This window comes from Bufo bufo, chromosome 4 (genome assembly GCF_905171765.1).
Source record: "Bufo bufo chromosome 4, aBufBuf1.1, whole genome shotgun sequence".
Lineage (NCBI taxonomy): Eukaryota > Metazoa > Chordata > Amphibia > Anura > Bufonidae > Bufo > Bufo bufo.
In genome coordinates this window covers 425,802,356-425,821,618 of record NC_053392.1, presented here as the reverse complement: position 1 = coordinate 425,821,618, position 19,263 = coordinate 425,802,356, and the positions used below count along the sequence as shown (strand labels likewise).

At 47.6% G+C, this 19,263-nt stretch overlaps 1 protein-coding gene across 2 annotated transcripts in view; it reads left to right on the top strand.

Moving 5' to 3' along the window:
- Positions 1-19,263, top strand: part of AHCTF1 (AT-hook containing transcription factor 1) — a 289,329-nt gene that overhangs the window by 50,276 nt on the left and 219,790 nt on the right. For both annotated transcript variants that reach the window (XM_040429321.1, XM_040429320.1), the window contains exons 7-11: positions 6,840-6,921; positions 11,837-11,987; positions 12,816-12,948; positions 13,047-13,225; positions 17,135-17,196. In XM_040429321.1, coding sequence (XP_040285255.1) covers positions 6,840-6,921; positions 11,837-11,987; positions 12,816-12,948; positions 13,047-13,225; positions 17,135-17,196 — 607 coding nt within the window. The remainder of the gene's footprint in view (positions 1-6,839; positions 6,922-11,836; positions 11,988-12,815; positions 12,949-13,046; positions 13,226-17,134; positions 17,197-19,263) is intronic.

Below are 19,263 nucleotides of genomic sequence, written 5' to 3'. Positions count from 1 at the left end.
GACTTCGGTTCTGGAGGGTGTTTTTTTTCTTGTGGCCATCATATCCATCAGATGGGTGTCCGGGTTGGGGTGCTCTCTTGCGGAGAACCTTCTGGTTCTAACAGGGATAAGCGGTTCCCCGGCCCGTTCATTCCTTTCTCCGACGGTGGTCTCTGAGTTCCATTTCAATAAAGAAACGGTCCTTCCATCACTCTGTCCCTCCTTCTCCCCCTAGGGAACGGGAGTTAGATGATTGGAAGTTGTCAGGGCTCGGACAATTTATTGCTAGCCTCCAGTTCCTTCTGGGGTACGGACTCTCCTTTTTTTGTCAGCATGGAGGGTCCTCGCAAGGTATTGGCGGCCTCCAGGGGGCAATTGCACATCTACATTTCCTTAAGCGTACTGCACCCGGGGCAGGGTCCTGCCCTTCGGTGTCACGGCTCACTCCACCATAGCGGTGGCGCTCTTGGGCTCGGAGGATTCAGAGTTCGGCTGCGCAGTTGTGCAGGGCGGCTACTGTCCTCCTTGCGCACATTCACAAAGGTTTGCCAGATGCATGCTTATGCTTCGGCGGGCACAGCCTTTGGACCACTTGGTCTTACAGGCGGCAGTTCTTAGTTATCTGCAGGGGCGCTTGCTCCATGGGTCTGTGGTTTTCCCTCCCTTTGGACTGCTCTAGGACGTCCCAAGGTCTGTGTCCCCAATGAATATGGGCGAGCAAACGAGATTTTTGTAAAACTTACCTGTAAAATCTTTCTTGCTCTTCATTGGGGGACACAGCACCCACCCAATGTTGTTGTTCGACCACAGTTGTGGCTGTTGCTGGTTGGAACCTGGTTCAGTTCTTGGCATTGTTGCTGTTCCACGTTTTTTCGTTGGTTTACTTGCTTCTCCTACTGCTTCTCACAAACTGAAGCTCTCTCCCCAGGCTGGAGGGGGTATAGCTGCCAGGGGAGGAGCTAACAGCTTTTACTAGTGTCAACGCCTCCTAGAGGACATGGCTATACCCAAGGTCTCTGTGTCCCCCCAATGAAGAGCAAGAGAGATTTTTACAGGTAAGTTTTACAAAAATCTTGTTTCTCGTACTTTTTTCCATTGGGGGACAAAGACCATGGGTATAGCTTAGAGGTATTAGTAGGAGGGACACTATGCAAATGCAAAAGAGCTCCTCCTCCTCGGGCTATACCCCCTGACTCCACCAGGAGAAACTCAGTCTTTGCTTAGTGGCTGGTGAAGGAGGATGACACTTAGTTTATTCTACTCCTTTTAATTGTTTTTCTTCTAGAGGGGGCTGCAGGTCGGCATGGTGCCTTCCTGGTCCCCCATGGAGTGCCCGCCGCCATCTGTGGACGCTGCATGGCTGCCTCCATTTGTTCCCCAAGAAGGCAAGTGGATCCGGGCTCGACCTGTTAGCTCTGGCATCCCACCAGCCCCTGGGTCACCTGCTGCTGCCCTCCTTCCAGAGCACTGATCTCAAGATGTCTGAAGAGGTGAGCCCTGCTGGTACAGGACAGAGGGAGAAGACGTCTGGAGCAGATATGACCGTCTGGGTGAATGGGGAATTGGGTGTTCTGTTTGGGGCTTCTGGAGGCACTTTATAGGGCTTTATACAGTACTGAGGTACTCATCCGTACCGGCTCCCACTGTTTTCATGTGGCATTTCGGTTCTCAGAGTGGCGCTGATCCCACAGCAGCGCGCATCAGCGGCGACCTCCTGCTTCTGCAGGCAGCTCTCGGGCGCCTCCGACTCCCCTGCAAGGGGTGCTGTGCCTTCTTTAACCCCCGCTATGCTGTGTTCAGCGCCGGAGGCCATTTTTTTTTCTCTCAGAACTTGCAGTGAAGCGCGCGCTCTTTTCGCGCTTCTATGACGCGTCCTGGGGGCGGAGCCTAGCGCTTCACTCCGGCTTCTTCCTCAGTCAGGCAAGAAACTCCTCTCGCCGTGCGGCTGCTCTCCTGACTCCTCTCTGGGTGCTGTTGCCTGAGTGGTAGGACTTTTTAGTGTCTAGTGCAGCTTCTAGCTCCTTTTTTTGTGGGTTGCCATCATGCCTAAGCCTAAATCTGTCAAGACATCTTCTCAGACCCCAATTGGGTCCTGTATGGAGTGTCTTCTCCCACTTTCGGTCTCTGGTACCTGTGCCTCCTGCCCTGTTCCTGGACAGAATCGCCCTTCTCCCCCTTCTCTGGTTCAGACCAGCCCACCCACGGTTCCTGTGGAGTCAGCGGCTCCCGCTTGGGTATCCGCCATGTCCAGTGCGGCCGCTGATTTAGCCTTATTCGCCAGGACGGCCATGTCCTTTATGGAACGTATGGCAGTCTCCAATCCTGTGGTGCCAACCACTCCGTCTCCTCACAGTGGTTCCCGCAGAGAACGCCTGACTACCAAGAGGCAGCGTGAGCGGCAGCATCCCTCCTCGGATGACTCCGCTTCCACCCCTCGTCTAGAGGCATGTTCGGACGACTCTCTTTTTCCACCAGGAAGCGCAGGTCTGAAGGGGAATTGTCTGGCTCGGAAGAGGTCACGGAGCGGGACCTTCCGCCTAAGCTCTCCACTATGGTGGCTGACTTTAACCTCCAAGGGGATTCTCCTCCTTCCACTAGGAGGGAGTTCGCTCTTTTTCCTCCCAAAAAACCAGAGGCTGCTGCCTTTCTGGTCCATGAGGAATTTTCCGCGGTCATATCCAAGGCCTGGGACAGTCCTAATCAAAAGTTTTCTGCCACCAAACGCATGGATACTCTCTATCCTTTTCCGGCGGACAGCGTGGAGAAAGTCTTCTCCCCCTAAGTTGGATCCCCCGGTGGCCAGGTGAGCCAAAAACACGGCCCTCCCGGTCCTGGACGGCTCCTCTCTGCAGGACGCTGTGGACAGGCGCCTAGATTATCTGGCCAAATCCATTTTTTCACTGGCGGGCACGTCACTGCGACCTGCCTTTGCCTCGGCAGGGGTGGCCAGAGCTCTCTCGGTGTGGTTGCAGCGCCATCACCAGGACCTGGCGGAACAGGATGAGTCTGCTGACACACTGGATTTGGTCCTCCAGATGTCTCAGGCTTCCAAATTCCTCTGCGAGGCCTCCATGGACATTGGTTCCCTCTTTGCCCGCATTTCAGCCCTCTTGGTCATTCAGCAGGGAGGTCTGGTTGAATGTATGGGACGCCGACGCTTCCTCCAAGCATTCCCTTGCTAACTTCCCTTTTGAGGGTTCCAGACTTTTTGGGGTTCATCTGGATGAGTTCATCTCTGCCGCTACTGGGGGCAAGAGCACTCATCTTCCCCAGCCCAGGTCTAAGCGCCCCTTTCGGCCTAGGACTTCCGGTTCTCTGTACCAGTCCTTTCGCCGCTTCTCTTCTAACAGGACATCACCTGCTTCCTCCGCTGGGGGGTCACAGGACGCCCGAAAGAAGCCCTCCTTCAAGCCCCAGCCTTCCTGGCGCCCGAGGGCACAGTCGGCCCGCCCTGCGGCTCCGAAGCAATCTTCCGCATGAAGGGGCGCCACCACCCCTCGTGGTGTGCGGCCGCCTGCTCTTATCAGTAGGTTTGGAGGGCTCATGTTCAGGACGCATGGGCTCTAAAGATTGTAACGTCTGGTTACAAGATAGAGTTCGCGCCCAGTCCGCCGGAACGATTTTTCCCTTCTCGCGTTCCGGGGGATCAGACCAGAGCCTCGTACCTCTTAATGGCAGTTTCCTCCCTTCTGGACCAGGGGGTTATTACCCCGGTTCCCCCAGAGGAACAGGGCACAGGTTTCTATTCAAACCTGTTTGTGGTCCCAAAGAAGGATGGGTTGGTGAGTCCGATCCTGGACCTAAAGCTGCTCAACAAGTCTCTACGGGTGCGGAGGTTTCAAATGGAATCCCTCCGCTCCGTTATTGTTTCTCTTCTTCCAGGGGAGTTCCTCGCGTCCGTGGACGTCCAGGATGCTTATCTGCATGTTCCGATCGCAGAATCTCACAAACGATTCCTGCGCTTCGCCATTGGTGGTCGTCACTATCAGTTTGTCGCCTCACGGGTCTTTACCAAGATCCTGGCACCGATCATGGCGCTTCTTCGTACCAGGGGCATTCCTTTACTGCCCTATCTGGACGATATCCTGATTAAAGCCCCCTCGCTTCCGCAGGCCGAGGACAGCGTCCGGACCACTGTTCAGACTCTGGAACAGTTCGGCTGGATAATCAATTTCCCAAAGTCCTCTCTCCTCCCATCCCAGAAGCTCTCCTTCCTGGGGATGATTTTGGACACCTCGTCCGCCAGAGTGTTCCTGCCAGTCTCCAAGTCCTCCCAGATCCAGGGGGCAGTGTTGCATCTGCTGCGCTCCCAGTTCCTCCCCATACGAGAATGCATGCGAGTCCTGGGTCTTATGGTGGCCTCTTTCGAGGCCATTCCATTTGCCCAGTTTCACTCTCGCTTGTTGCAACAGGAGATCCTTTCCCTCTGGGACAAGACCTCTCAGGGTCTAGACGATCGCATCCGCTTGTCTCAGCGGGTTCGAGCAGCTCTCCCTTGGTGGCTGTCCCCGATGAACCTGAGGCCGGGGGAGATCCTTTCTCCCGTTTTCCTGGACGATCGTCACCACCGATGCCAGCCTCCTGGATGCCAGCCTCCTGGGTTGGGGCGGCGTTCTCCAGTCTCGCACGGTTCAAGGGACTTGGTCGGTGGCAGAGTCTCTCCTTCTGATCAACATTCTGGAACTGAGGGCGATTTTCCTCTCTCTCCCATTGGACTCCTCTCCTTGCGGGCCTCCCGATGAGGATTCAATCGGACAATCAACCATCAGGGCGGGACCCGCAGCCGGATGGTGATGCAGGAGGTGACGAGAATTCTGACGTGGGCGGAGTCGCACGTTCCGGTGTTGTCAGCAGTTTACATTTCAGGAGTGGACAACTGGACAGCGGACTTTCTAAGCCACAACAAAGTGGATCCAGGCGAGTGGTCTCTGCATCCAGTTGTATTCGAAGAAATCTGCTGCAGATGGGGCCGTCCGGATGTGGACTTGATGGTGTCCAGGCTCAACAACAAGCTCCCGGTGTTCCTGGCTCGCGCCCTGGATCCAAAGGCTTACGGGTTGGACGCAGTGGTGTCTCCGTGGCAGGACTTCAGTCTCCTCTATGTCTTCCCTCCGCTTCCTCTACTACCGAAGGTTCTACGCAAGATCGAGGCGGAAGGGATTGCGACCGTTCTCATTGCCCCAGAGTGGCCCTCAGACGTGGCTCGGATGCTGGCGGATGCCCCATGGCCTCTTCCCGACAGAAAGGTCCTAATGTCTCAGGGCCCGCTCTTCCACCAGAATTTATGGTCTCTTCGTTTAACGGCGTGGCTTTTGAAACCGCCATCCTGAAGAGGGGGTTCTTGGATTCAGTGATTAGAACCATGATCAGAGCGAGGAAGCCGGCTTTCTCCCGGATTTACTATCGTACCTGGAAGGCCTTCCTGACTTTTTGTGAGAGCTCAGGGTTCCCTCCCCTTCGCTTTTCCATCCCGATGGTGCTGTCTTTTCTTCAGTCCGGACTTGAGATGGGACTGTCGCTGAGTTCCCTGAAAGGGAAGGTTTTTTCAGAAGTCCCTTGCTCTTATGGGTCCTGTGAAGACTTTTCTTCAGGGGGTGGCACATTCGGTTCCTCCGTATGTTCCCCCTTTGCCTCCTTGGGATCTCAATTTGGTCCTGCGTGCTCTGCAGACTGCCCCCTTCGAGCCTCTGAGAGAGGTCTCCCTGACTTTTCTCACCTGGAAGGTGGTCTTCCTTGTGGCCATAACTTCCATCAGACGGGTGTCTGAGCTGGCCGCTCTTTCCTGCCAGGAGCCTTTTCTGTTTTTTGTCCGGTTCCCTCCTTTTTGCCCAAGGTGGTCTCTCCCTTCCACCTTACCGAGGATCTTGTCCTGCCCTCCTTTTGCCCTTCTCCAGCAAACCCCAAGGAACGCGCTCTACATTCCCTGGATGTCGTACGGGCCCTGAAGGTGTATCTCATGGCTACCGCTTCCGTCCGCCGTTCAGATTCCCTCTTTGTGATTCCCAAGGGACCTCGTAAGGGTCTGGCGGCCTCCAGGGTCACTGTGGCGCGATGGATCCGCTCGGCTATTTCCATGGCTTATCGCGCTCGTGGTAGGGTTCCCCCGGCTCAGATTACCGCTCACTCCACTAGGGCGGTGGGGGCTTCCTGTGCAAGGCGCATTCGTGCCTCTGCGTCTCAGCTGTGTAAGGCGGCCACCTGGTCGTCCTTGCATACCTTTACGAAGTTTTATCATTTGCATTCACTGGCTTCGGCTGATGCTGTCTTTGGCCGCAGGGTTCTGCAGGCTGTGGTTCCTGTTTGACCGTCGGACGTTCCTCCTGGCGGTGCTGATATTTTTTCCCTCCCCATGGACTGCTTTAGGACGTCCCATGGTCTGTGTCCCCCAATGGAAAAAAGTACGAGAAAAGTAGATTTTTTTTTTATGAAACTCACCTGTAAAATCTTTTTCTAGTCTTTTCCGTTGGGGGACACATCTCCCACCCATTCTGCCTGTTGCAGGAGGGGTTTTCAGTTCAGTTTCTGTTTGTGGTTGGACCTTATGGGCTTTGGTCCGATGGCTTCCATTATTTTTTCTTGTCTCCTTCTCATACTGCTTTTGCAACGCCTGAGTTTCTCCTGGTGGAGTCGGGGGGTATAGCCCGAGGAGGAGGAGCTCTTTTGTATTTGCATAGTGTCCCTCCTACTAATACCTCTAAGCTATACCCATGGTCTGTGTCCCCTAATTGAAAAGACGAGCAAAAGATTTTACAGGTGAGTTTCACAAAAAATCTCCAGTTTTTTTCACCGTGCTGCTGTTGCTTTTTTTTTTATTATAGTTATATATACATACTGAAGTCTCCTTTCGATTTCCACTCTAGTGGCAGGGATTTAAGCTTTCATTTGCTGCAGTTGGCTTTTGGTGACAGGAAATGCTTACCATCTGGACAAATCGTGTATGAGGTAGGATTTATTTTTGGGCATGGTTTGTGATTTGTGCACACATGAAAAATGTCTATAGCAACATTACTTCTTTCATTTTTAACTCTTAAAGGGTTTCTGTGACCAGAATTAACCCTATTAAACTAGCTCGCATTAACGTGCTAATGTCATCTGAACCTAACTAGCCTATTCCTACTTTTATCTATGCTCCTGTTACTCTAGAAATATAACTTTTATAATATGCTAATAAGCCTCTAGGTACAGGGAAGGGGGGGGGGGGGGGGGGTGTGTTTCTGCTTTTAGGGGCTTCGTTCTCCCACTTCTGGCCACTCCCTGATACACTAGATTGACAGGGCCAGGCAGGCTTCACCTCCAATTGCTGGCCCTGCGTGCTGGGGAAATCTCGCTCCGTTCAGTATTCAGCGCAGTGAGTGCTCGCCGTATGCCGGTTTCCTCACTGCGCCTGTGCCGAATACTGAACGGCGCGAGATTCAGATGACATTAGCACATCGTTAAAGGGGTTCTGCACTTTATTTAAACTGATCTATCCTCTGGATAGATCATCAGCATCTGATCAGCGGGGGTCCGATACCCGGGACCCCCACCGATCAGCCGTTTGAGAAGGCAGCGGCGCTCCAGCAGCGCCGCGGCCTTCTCAGTGTTTACCGCCGGCCCAGTGACGTCACGACTAGTATCAACTTGCCTGGGCGGGGCTAAGCTCCAGTCAAGTGAACAGAGCTTAGCCCAGCGCCGCTGCCTTCTCAAACAGCTGATCGGCGGAGGACCCGGGTGTCGGACCTCCGCCGATCAGATGCTGATCTATAATCAGTTTAACCGCCTAACGCAGGATCGCGTTCCGGAGGCGGCAGCCCTGCGAGACGCGAGATTTCCTGTGAACGCGCGCACGTTCACAGGATCGGAAGGTAAGCGAGTGGATCTCCAGCTTGCCAGCGGCGATCGTTCGCTGGCAGGCTGGAGATGCGATTTTTTTTTTTTTAAACCCCTAACAGGTATATTAGACACTGTTTTGATAACAGCGTCTAATATACCTGCTACCTGGTCCTCTGGTGGTCCCTTTTGTTTGGATCGACCACCAGAGGACACAGGTAGCTCAGTAAAGTAGCACCAAACACCACTACACTACACCCCCCCCGTCACTTATTAACCCCTTATGAACCCCTGATCACCCCATATAGACTCCCTGATCACCCCCTGTCATTGATCACCCCCCTGTAAGGCTCCATTCAGATGTCCGTATGATCCACTGATACATGGATCGGATCCGCAAAACGCATACGGACGTCTGAATGGAGCCTTACAGGGAAGTGATCAATGACGGGGGTGATCACCCCATATAGACTCCCTGATCACCCCCCTGTCATTGATCACCCCTCTGTAAGGCTGCATTCAGATGTCCGTATGATTTTTACGGATCCACTGATACATGGATCGGATCCGCAAAACACATACGGACATCTGAATGGAGCCTTATAGGGGGGTGATCAATGACAGGGGGGAGATCACCCCATATAGACTCCCTGATCACCCCCCTGTCATTGATCACCCCCCTGTAAGGCTGCATTCAGATGTCCGTATGATTTTTACGGATCCACTGATACATGGATCGGATCCGCAAAACACATACGGACATCTGAATGGAGCCTTACAGGGGGGGTGATCACCCCATATAGACTCCTTGATCACCCCCCTGTCATTGATCACCCCCCTGTCATTGATCACCCCCCTGTCATTGATCACCCCCCTGTCATTGATCACCCCCCTGTCATTGATCACCCCCCTGTCATTGATCACCCCCCTGTCATTGATCACCCCCCTGTCATTGATCACCCCCCTGTCATTGATCACCCCCCTGTCAGGCTGCATTCAAATGTCTGTATGATTTTTACGGATCCACTGATACATGGATCGGATCCGCAAAACACATACGGACATCTGAATGGAGCCTTATAGGGGTGTGATCAATGACAGGGGGGTGATCACCCCATATAGACTCCCTGATCACCCCCCTGTCATTGATAACCCCCCTGTAAGGCTCCATTCAGACATTTTTTTGGCCCAAGTTAGCGGAATTATTTTTTTTTCTTAGAAAGTCTCATATTCCACTAACTTGTGTCAAAAAATATCTCACATGAACTCACCATACCCCTCACGGAATCCAAATGCGTAAAATTTTTTAGACATTTATTTTCCAGACTTCTTCTCACGCTTTAGGGCCCCTAGAATGCCAGGGCAGTATAAATACCCCACATGTGACCCCATTTCGGAAAGAAGACACCCCAAGGTATTCCGTGAGGGGCATATTGAGTCCATGAAAGATTGAAATTTTTGTCCCAAGTTAGCGGAAAGGGAGACTTTGTGAGAAAAAATAAATATATAAATATTCCGCTTGTGCCAAAAAAATAAATAATTCGATGAACTCGCCATGCCCCTCATTGAATACCTTGGGGTGTCTTCTTTCCAAAATGGGGTCACATGTGGGGTATTTATACTGCCCTGGCATTCTAGGGGCCCTAAAGCGTGCGAAGAAGTCTGGGATCCAAATGTCTAAAAATGCCCTCATAAAAGGAATGTGGGCCCCTTTTGTGCATCTAGGCTGCAAAAAAGTGTCACACATCTGGTATCGCTGTACTCAGGAGACGTTGGGCAATGTGTTTTGGGTGTGTCATTTTACATATACCCATGCTGGGTGAGATAAATATCTTGGTCAAATGCCAACTTTGTATAAAAAATGGGAAAAGTTGTCTTTTGCCGATATATTTCTCACCCAGCATGAGTATATGTAAAAAGAAACCCCAAAACACATTGCCCAACTTCTCCTGAATACGGCGATACCACATGTGTGACACTTTTTTGCAGCCTAGGTGGGCAAAGGTGCCCACATTCCAAAGAGCACCTTTCGGATTTCACAGGTCATTTACCTACTTACCACACATTAGGGCCCCTAGAATGCCAGGGCAGTATAACTACCCCACAAGTGACCCCATTTTGGAAAGAAGAGACCCCAAGGTATTCCGTGAGGGGCATGGCGAGTTCCTAGAATTTTTTATTTTTTGTCACAAGTTAGCGGAAAATGATGATTTTTTTATTTTTTTTTTCTTACAAAGTCTCATATTCCACTAACTTGTGACAAAAAATAAAAACTTCCATGAACTCACTATGCCCATCACGAAATACCTTGGGGTGTCTTCTTTCCAAAATGGGGTCACTTGTGGGGTAGTTATACTGCCCTGGCATTTTAGGGGCCGAATGCGTGAGGAGTGGTTTGAAATCAAAATCTGTAAAAAATGGCTGGTGAAATCCGAAAGGTGCTCTTTGGAATGTGGGCCCCTTTGCCCATCTAGGCTGCAAGAAAGTGTCACACATCTGGTATCTCCGTACTCAGGAGAAGTTGGGCAATGTGTTTTGGGGTGTCATTTTACATATACCCATGCTGGGTGAGATAAATATCTTGGTCAAATGCCAACTTTGTATAAAAAAAATGGGAAAAGTTGTCTTTTGCCAAGATATTTCTCACCCAGCATGGGTATATGTAAAATGACACCCCAAAACACATTGCCCTACTTCTCCTGAGTACGGAGATACCACATGTGTGACACTTTTTTGCAGCCTAGGTGGGCAAAGGGGCCCACATTCCAAAGAGCACCTTTCGGATTTCACCAGCCATTTTTTACAGATTTTGATTTCAAACTACTTACCACACATTAGGGCCCCTAGAATGCCAGGGCAGTATAATTACCCCACAAGTGACCCCCATTTTGGAAAGAAGACACCCCAAGGTATTCGCTTAAGGGCATAGTGAGTTCATGGAAGTTTTTATTTTTTGTCACAAGTTAGTGGAATATGAGACTTTGTAAGAAAAAAAAAGAAAAAAATCATCATTTTCCGCTAACTTGTGACAAAAAATAAAAAGTTCTATGAACTCACTATGCCCATCAGCAAATACCTTAGGGTGTCTACTTTCCGAAATGGGGTCATTTGTGGGGTGTTTGTACTGTCTGGCCATTGTAGAACCTCAGGAAACATGACAGGTGCTCAGAAAGTCAGAGCTGCTTCAAAAAGCGGAAATTCACATTTTTGTACCATAGTTTGTAAACGCTATAACTTTTACCCAAACCATTTTTTTTACCCAAACATTTTTTTTTTATCAAAGACCTCTAGAACAATGAATTTAGAGAAAAATTTATATATGGATGTCGTTTTTTTTTGCAACATTTTACAACTGAAAGTGAAAAATGTCATTTTTTTGCAAAAAAAATCGTTAAATTTCGATTAATAACAAAAAAAAGGAAAAATGGCAGCAGCAATGAAATACCACCAAATGAAAGCTCTATTAGTGAGAAGAAAATGAGGTAAAATTCATTTGGGTGGTAAGTTGCATGACCGAGCAATAAACTGTTAAAGTAGTGTAGGTCAGAAGTGTAAAAAGTGGCCTGGTCATTAAGGCTATGAGCTGAGCGCTGCGATTGGCCAGCGCTACAGCATAGGAGAAGACGACGCCGGCAGGATCAAGTGGGTGGAGCCTAACTACTTACATACCGGAGGCTATACCGGGCGAACGGAGCGGCGCCCGGGGATAACAGTAAGTGCAGGGGGATCCCTGGGCGCCGCTCTACACCTCTGTATAGTTAGTTTAGAGGCTTTCCTCTGGTGAAAGGTCCTCTTTAAGCTAGGGGGGCTGAGGTGGTTAAAAGTGCAAAACCCCTTTAATGTCAGCAAGTTTAATAGGGTTAATTCTGGTGACAGAAACCCTTTAACAAAAAAAAAAAATGAAATATGAATGGCTGATCTGAGCAACATCTGTATTTTCTATCCATGTGCTACATAAAAATGAGTTCCTACATAAATGCACTGGATAGCAGAGAGATGGCTGAATATCGCTGTGCCTTTTTTTTTATACTTTATTTTTTCTTTACAGAACTTGGAGTACTGCGAGGAAAGGTACACCCTGGATCTTTCAGCTAATGCTTTGTATTTGAGAGGTCAGACAAACGGCATGAAGTTATTGGGCTGCCAGACCATAGAAAAATTCCGTTCTCATAGTGAAAAAGAAGATGGTCTCCATGATGGTTTGTGTGTGGTTTTTTTTTTTTTTGTTTTTTTTGTTTTTTCGAGGGCACCTGCTAAAATTGAACTTCACTGACGCGAAATGTATTCATTTTGTTAATTTGAAATACATCCCTTTGTGCTTTGCGTTTTTGTGTATGTACAGTAAATTGTTAGATCCAAAATCTCATTAGCCAGAAAACCTATAGTTCAACAGTTGTGTACAGCACAGAACAGCATGGTAATGTGGTATTTTACACGATTAGCAGCAGAATACTGACCAGCCATAGCAGATAAGGAAATTTTATCTTAAATAGTTGCAGTAGTAAAGACTCATTGACCCCTTAAGGGCATACATTTTAAAATCTGCAGCATATTCATTATTTGAGGATTTTGCATAGTAAATCCCCACACATTAGCTCCATTGCTTATTTATTAGATTTTTTTTAAATACATAATAGATATGTTATAGGAAAATCTGACTTGAGCATTGCTTAATAAATTCCTTTTTTAATAGATCACCTAAATGCTCTTTATTCCTCCGTTCTGTTATTTTTATAATTGTGTTGAACTGGAAAGCGTCACTGACCAGTAAGGTTTGCTTGGAGATGTAGTTTGGGAGGGTCTCACTGTTGTCACATGGGTGCAGAGTGTGAATCCTTAGACTATTCATTGCCTGTAGACATGGTGGATTCCACCAAGTAGCTGTGGATTTAACCCAATGAGGTTTGATGACTTGGAGGCAAATCTAAGTATTGGTAATATGATTGAGAGAAGTAATGACCAGCACAGTCCTTCAGTGCATCCTAACAGTGTTTAAGTAGTAGTAATGCTCATGTGTCTACTTTCAGTTACGTCGCCTGATACCAGTGTGTCAATTTTTAGCTGGCAAGTTAATACTTACGGACAAAATAAGCCTTCGATTTACATGGGAGTGTTTGATATAAATCGTTGGTATCAAGCTCAAATGCCGGATTCTTTGAGGTAAGAGGTGCAGTTTTTTTCCTTCGGAGGAGGGTGCTTGTGTTTTATGCATGCATATCCCCATTATGTTTTTTTGTTTTGTTTTTTCCATTTCACAGGCCTGGTCAGTTTCTCAGAAACTGTTCATATTTTGCGTTCTGGTCTCTTGAAGCTTTGACAAATATCACCGAAGACTCCATATTTGACATTCTTGTGCATGAGCGTAGTCTGAGTAGAGGAGTTCCACCTTCATATCCACCTCCAGAACAGTTCTACTTTCCAAGCACCTATAATTTTGGTATTTTACAATAGTTTGATTTGATAGCGTGATTAGAAGTTCAGTAACGTTTCTTTTTGCTTAAAGGGAAATTTACACCTTTGGAAACACAAATTACAGTTTAAAAATAAAAATGTTTCGACTGTGGGCTTACATTTTTATGGCGTTTGTCCCATGTGAACATTTATGGCATATCCACAGGATATGCTTCAACTGTGCCATTGGGGTTCAACTACTGAAAATTGCTCTGATCTCGAGAACAGGGGGCATCATCACGCAACACAGGGAATGGAGTGAAGGCTGCACGTTGTGGCCATCTATTCATGTCCAATGTATGTCCAGATGGGACAATCCTTTCCACTTTATGGGACACACCACGTTGTTCATTGTGTATAGAGGTATTTGTACTTTCCAAAGCATAGATGCCATTCTGTGATATAAAGCTACTGTCCATTATATAATGATACGTACTACCACAACTTTGTCATGGTATCATAGGGATTGTGTAGTTGCGAACGGTTTCATTCTGCATTACCTGGTAGTGGTATAGTAATCAACTGGAGACAATAATGTGATCCTATTGGAAAACTTTCCAATTTATTTTAACTGTTCAGCTGCAGTCCAAATGAAAGTATTCAGTTGAATGCAATAGTTAAACTGAATCCGTTGCACTACAAAAAGACTCAGTGTAGCCCAGGCCTTTAAAGGGGTTATCCAAGAATGGAAATAGCCCCCATATGCCCGGGCCTCTCACACTAATTCTACTTACCTAGCTCCCTGCGCCGCTCCTAGTCCACACACAGCCGCAGCTGCTTCTCCCTGTGCTCGGATGGAAACATTCAGTGGGGGGAAGGGGCAGCCAATAGCAGGCGAAGATGGGGACCAGCCTCCCTAGCGTCATCCATGATGCTAAGGAGGCTTGTACCCGTCACCGCCTGCCCCCCCCCCCCCCGACACCAAATGTTTTCATCCGGGCACATGGAGAGGCAGCTGCTGCTGTGCGGGGACCCGGAGCGGCGCAGGGAGCTAGGCAAGTAGAATCACTGTGAGGGGCCCAGGCCTATGGAGGGCCGTTTCCAGCCTCGAATTACCCCTTTAAAGAGACTGAATGCTCTAAATTCACTCCTCCAGCTACTCAGTGTAATGCAGACAATTTGAATTGGGTTACACAAGTGGTTTTGACAGACGTTCTTATAGACTCAGTTATACTGCCTGATAAGTTCTGACTGTTCTGTGTTTAGGCTTGACTGCCATAATCTATTCTCCATTTACACTCCATAAAAACAGACACTAAATGGGTCCCTTTATGACTGTACATTTCTTTTAAAGTTGGCGGTTGAAGCGATGAGTATGCAGGCACCAAGTGATAATCAAAGTCCATGGGGGTAAAAAAATAAATGCACCCCACCACCACCATTCCGTAGGAATAGTAAATTTCATAAAAGCATATCTCTCCTTTGCCGCTTCCGCATGCCATTCTTTCAGTGCTGACATCTTTTTGGCTTTGGGGGAGATCAGTCAGTATACAGCACTTGACTGCTTAGGCCCCTTATTGGCTGCAGTGGTGACACAGTATGTACAGCACCAATGAAAACAAACACCGGTGGGGAAGACAGGAGTATGGCGCAGGAAGTGCTGGGGAGAAAAGTTTTATCACATTTACTATTGCTGCGAGGGGATTGATTTAATTTGGACAAGCCCTTTAGATACAACATTAAAATGAATTTAGCACATGACTTAATTGAAATTTCTAATTTGTCAGCCCCTTTACTTAAATCTGGTTTGTGGAGACAGGAACACATTGTATTCTGCATCATAATTGTAGCAGTCTTATGTATTTATCCACAGCATCCTTACTCATGCAACCTTAATATGTAGAAATGCGTGTTCTCCCTGATCTACACAAGCATTTCTACATAAAGTGTATTTGGGAAAATCTTCAGACCCTTTCACTTTTTTCACATTTGTTATGTTGTGCCCTTACATAAGTATTCAGACCCCTTATTTAGGAATTAGGCTACTTTCACACTAGCGTTCGGAGCGGGTCCGTCTGATGTTTCATCAGACGGATCCGCTCCTATAATGCAGACGTTTGCATCCGTTCAGAACGGATCCGTCTGCATTATAACTTAGAAAAATTTCTAAGTGTGAAAGTAGCCTGAGCGGATCCGTTCAGACTTTACATTGAAAGTCAATGGGGGACGGATCCGCTTGAAGATTGAGCCATATAGTGTCATCTTCAAGCGGATCCGTCCCCATTGACTTCCATTATAAGTCTGGACGGATCCGCTCGCCTCCGCACGGCCAGGCGGACACCCGAACGCTGCAAGCAGCGTTCAGGTGTCCGCTCACTGAGCGGAGCGGAGGCTGAACGCTGGCAGGCGGATGCATTCTCAGTGGATCCGCCTCCACTGAGAATGCATTAGGGCCGGACGGCTGCGTTCAGGGCCGCTCGTGAGCCCCTTCAAACGGAGCTCACGAGCGGACACCTGAACGCAGGTGTGAAAGTAGCCTTAGTTGAAGCAATTTTGGCAGCAATTACAGCCTCCAGTCTTCATGGATATGAAGCCACAAAGTTTGTGCACCTGGATTTGGGGACTTTCTGCCATAGTTCTCTGCAGGTCCTTTTGGGTACTGCCAGGTTGGAGGAGGACCGTTAGGGGGCAGCCGTTTTCAGAGATGTTCTTCCCAGTCTGAGGTCCAGGGCACACCGGATCAGGTTTCCATTAAGAATATCTCTGTACTTTGCTTCAGTGTTCCTCAACTCCAGTCCTCAGGGCCCACCTACTGGTCATGTTTTCAATCCCAGCTGCAGAAACCCCCCCCCCCCCCCACAGTATGATGCTGCCACCACCATGCTTCACTGTAGGGTTGGAAATAGTCAGTGCCTTGTTTTCTCAACATAAGCTTAGAATTGAGGTCAAAAAGTTCAATGCGGATTTCCTCAGACATGAGAATATTGCCCTGCAGTCTGAAAAAATGCACCTAAATGAGACTCAAACTTTTGTGTGTCTTTTACTGAGGAGAGGCTTCTTTCTGGCCATTCTGCTATAAAGTCCAGATTAGTGGAATGCTGCAGTAATGGTTGACCTTCTGGAAGTTTCACCCATCTGCACACAGGATCTTTGGAGCTCAGCCTGAGTGGCCATTGGCTTCTTGGTTACGGAGGGGTGGCCAGCTCCAGGAAGAGTCCTGGTTGTTCTACATTTTTTCCATTTAAGAATTACATGGGCCACTGTGCTTTTGGAAACTTTCAGTGCAGAAGAAATATTTTGTACCCTTTTCCAGATCTGTGCCTCCACACAATCCTGTCTCTGAGCTTTAGAGGCAGTTCTTTCCTCCTCATGGCTTTGTTGTTTATTTGATGCATTGTCAGCTGTCAGACCTTATATGGATGGGGTGTCTTTCCAAATCATGTCCAACTGACTCAATTTACCGCAGGTAGACTCTAATTGAGGTGTAAAGATTATCAAGAGAAGTGGGAAGCCACCAGAGATAAATGTCAAGTGTCATAGCAAAGGGCCTGAATATTTATGCAAAATCTTTTTTCCCAAAAAATTTTTTGTCCTTTTTAATTTGCAAACATTTCTAAAATTCTCTTTTTAATTTTCTCATTATGGTGTATTGAGTGCAGATTAAGCCGGATTTTTATTTATTTAAGCACAATGCCACAACATAACAATTTGAAAGACTTCTGCATACCTGAGAATGGGGAGCTGTAGTCAATTCACAAGATACAACATTGACATAACTGTTCAGTGTTTGTATGACACCACACACAGAACTGCCAGGGAAACTGAGTAAACAAGCCAGGTTAAAGAAATAATATATTTCATAATTGGCCAACTTTTTATCATTTGATTTAGTATATTTGTTTTAACAAAAACTGGCTAATCCTATTTATTTTTTTTTTTCATTTTTATATTGAAGATGCTACTTGTCTGTTGAGTTCTGGAGTTATCCACATCACGTGCACTGGCTTTCAGAAAGAGGTAAGATAAACAGTAGATTTTTGAACATTTACATTTTTAGTGTAAAATTAGATTTGCTTAGGTTGTCCCATTACAAAGACTTATACCCTATCCATAGGAACCATTCAATCCTATCCATAGGAACTCTCTCAATCCTGAGAACGAGTCCCTTTGTTACCCTGTTTGAATGGAGCTGTGATCCCTCCTGCACTGCTGCTCCAATCAATTGTTTGGGATTGCCAGAGATGGTGGAATACAAGCGCCCAGCTATCTCCTGGTAATCCCATACAGGTGAATGGAGCAGGGGAGCGAATTCATGACCTCCATTCCATTCCAACATGGTCCCCGTTCTCAGGGTAGGTCATAAGTATAAAAATCCTGGAAAACCGTTTTTCAATTTTTTTGTCTAACTCTCTGGCATTAAAATGTCATAATAATCTTCAGACCCAAGTGTCATATTTGATTGATTTATTTGTTTTAACACTTGTTGAATACACTCATTCCCAAAAAATGCATAAAACAGGAGTTGTTGGAATCAGAGGCCGCAATAACGCCTGTACAAGCGTCATAGACGCCTGTTCAGGTTGTTTTACTCTGAAAAAGGTTGAAGGCGTACTAATCCGTTAGATGAACAGAACTATGAAAATAATGGAAGTGTTGATTTGTGTCATATGTTTAAAGTATACATAAAAACCTGTATGTTAATGGATGCCTCAGGCAGATGCCATACTGTGGCATCCATCACCATAGAGTTCCATTGTTAAAAAAATAATAATAAAACACATGCTAACAGCGGTCGCAATAATGCCTGTACAAGCATCAGACGCCTGAAAAAAGTCTAAGGCGTACCAATACGCTTTAGACTTTTTCCCCACATTCATATGCGCTGTGAATGGCACGGGCCTGTGCCTGAAATAACCAGTAGCAAAGCTCCTTACAGCAAGGAGCTTTATTGGTTGGTATAGGCTCACGCCGGAGTTATACAGGTCCTGCAGCAGGGGAAGCTGGCGGGAGCTGGAAGGAGGAGGGGGTGGCAGTTATAAGGAGAGTGTGGGGCGGGTGCGCTGCCCGAGGACCCTGGGAAACGTGACAGGGCCGCTGGAGAAGTAAGGAACCGCGGACTCGTGGGACTGGACACCGGTCTGAGAGAAGAGCTGCCCCCAGGCATGTGTTCCCTCCCGGCCACTGGGTAGAGCGAGCTAGGGGGTGGGAGAGTTGTTGTTCTGTCCACCTTACGATCGCCCCTTAACTAGCACCCACCTCCGGCTGCGGGATAATGAGGAGCTTAGTCTCTATGTGTGCAGAATAGTTATGATGATTACATGACCTACAGTCGTGGCCAAAAGTTTTGAGAATGACACAAATATTAGTTTTCACAAAGTTTGCTGCTAAACTGCTTTTAGATCTTTGTTTCAGTTGTTTCTGTGATGTAGTGAAATATAATTACACGCACTTCATACGTTTCAAAGGCTTTTATCGACAATTACATGACATTTATGCAAAGAGTCAGTATTTGCAGTGTTGGCCCTTCTTTTTCAGGACCTCTGCAATTCGACTGGGCATGCTCTCAATCAACTTCTGGGCCAATTCCTGACTGATAGCAACCCATTCTTTCATAATCACTTCTTGGAGCTTGTCAGAATTAGTGGGTTTTTGTTTGTCCACCCGCCTCTTGAGGATTGACCACAAGTTCTCAATGGGATTAAGATCTGGGGAGTTTCCAGGCCATGAACCCAAAATGTCAACGTTTTGGTCCCCGAGCCACTTAGTTATCACTTTTGCCTTATGGCACGGTGCTCCATCGTGCTGGAAAATGCATTGTTCTTCACCAAACTGTTGTTGGATTGTTGAAAGAAGTTGCTGTTGGAGGGTGTTTTGGTACCATTCTTTATTCATGGCTGTGTTTTTGGGCAAAATTGTGAGTGAGCCCACTCCCTTGGATGAGAAGCAACCCCACACATGAATGGTCTCAGGATGCTTTACTGTTGGCATGACACAGGACTGATGGTAACGCTCACCTTTTCTTCTCCGGACAAGCCTTTTTCCAGATGCCCCAAACAATCGGAAAGAGGCTTCATCGGAGAATAT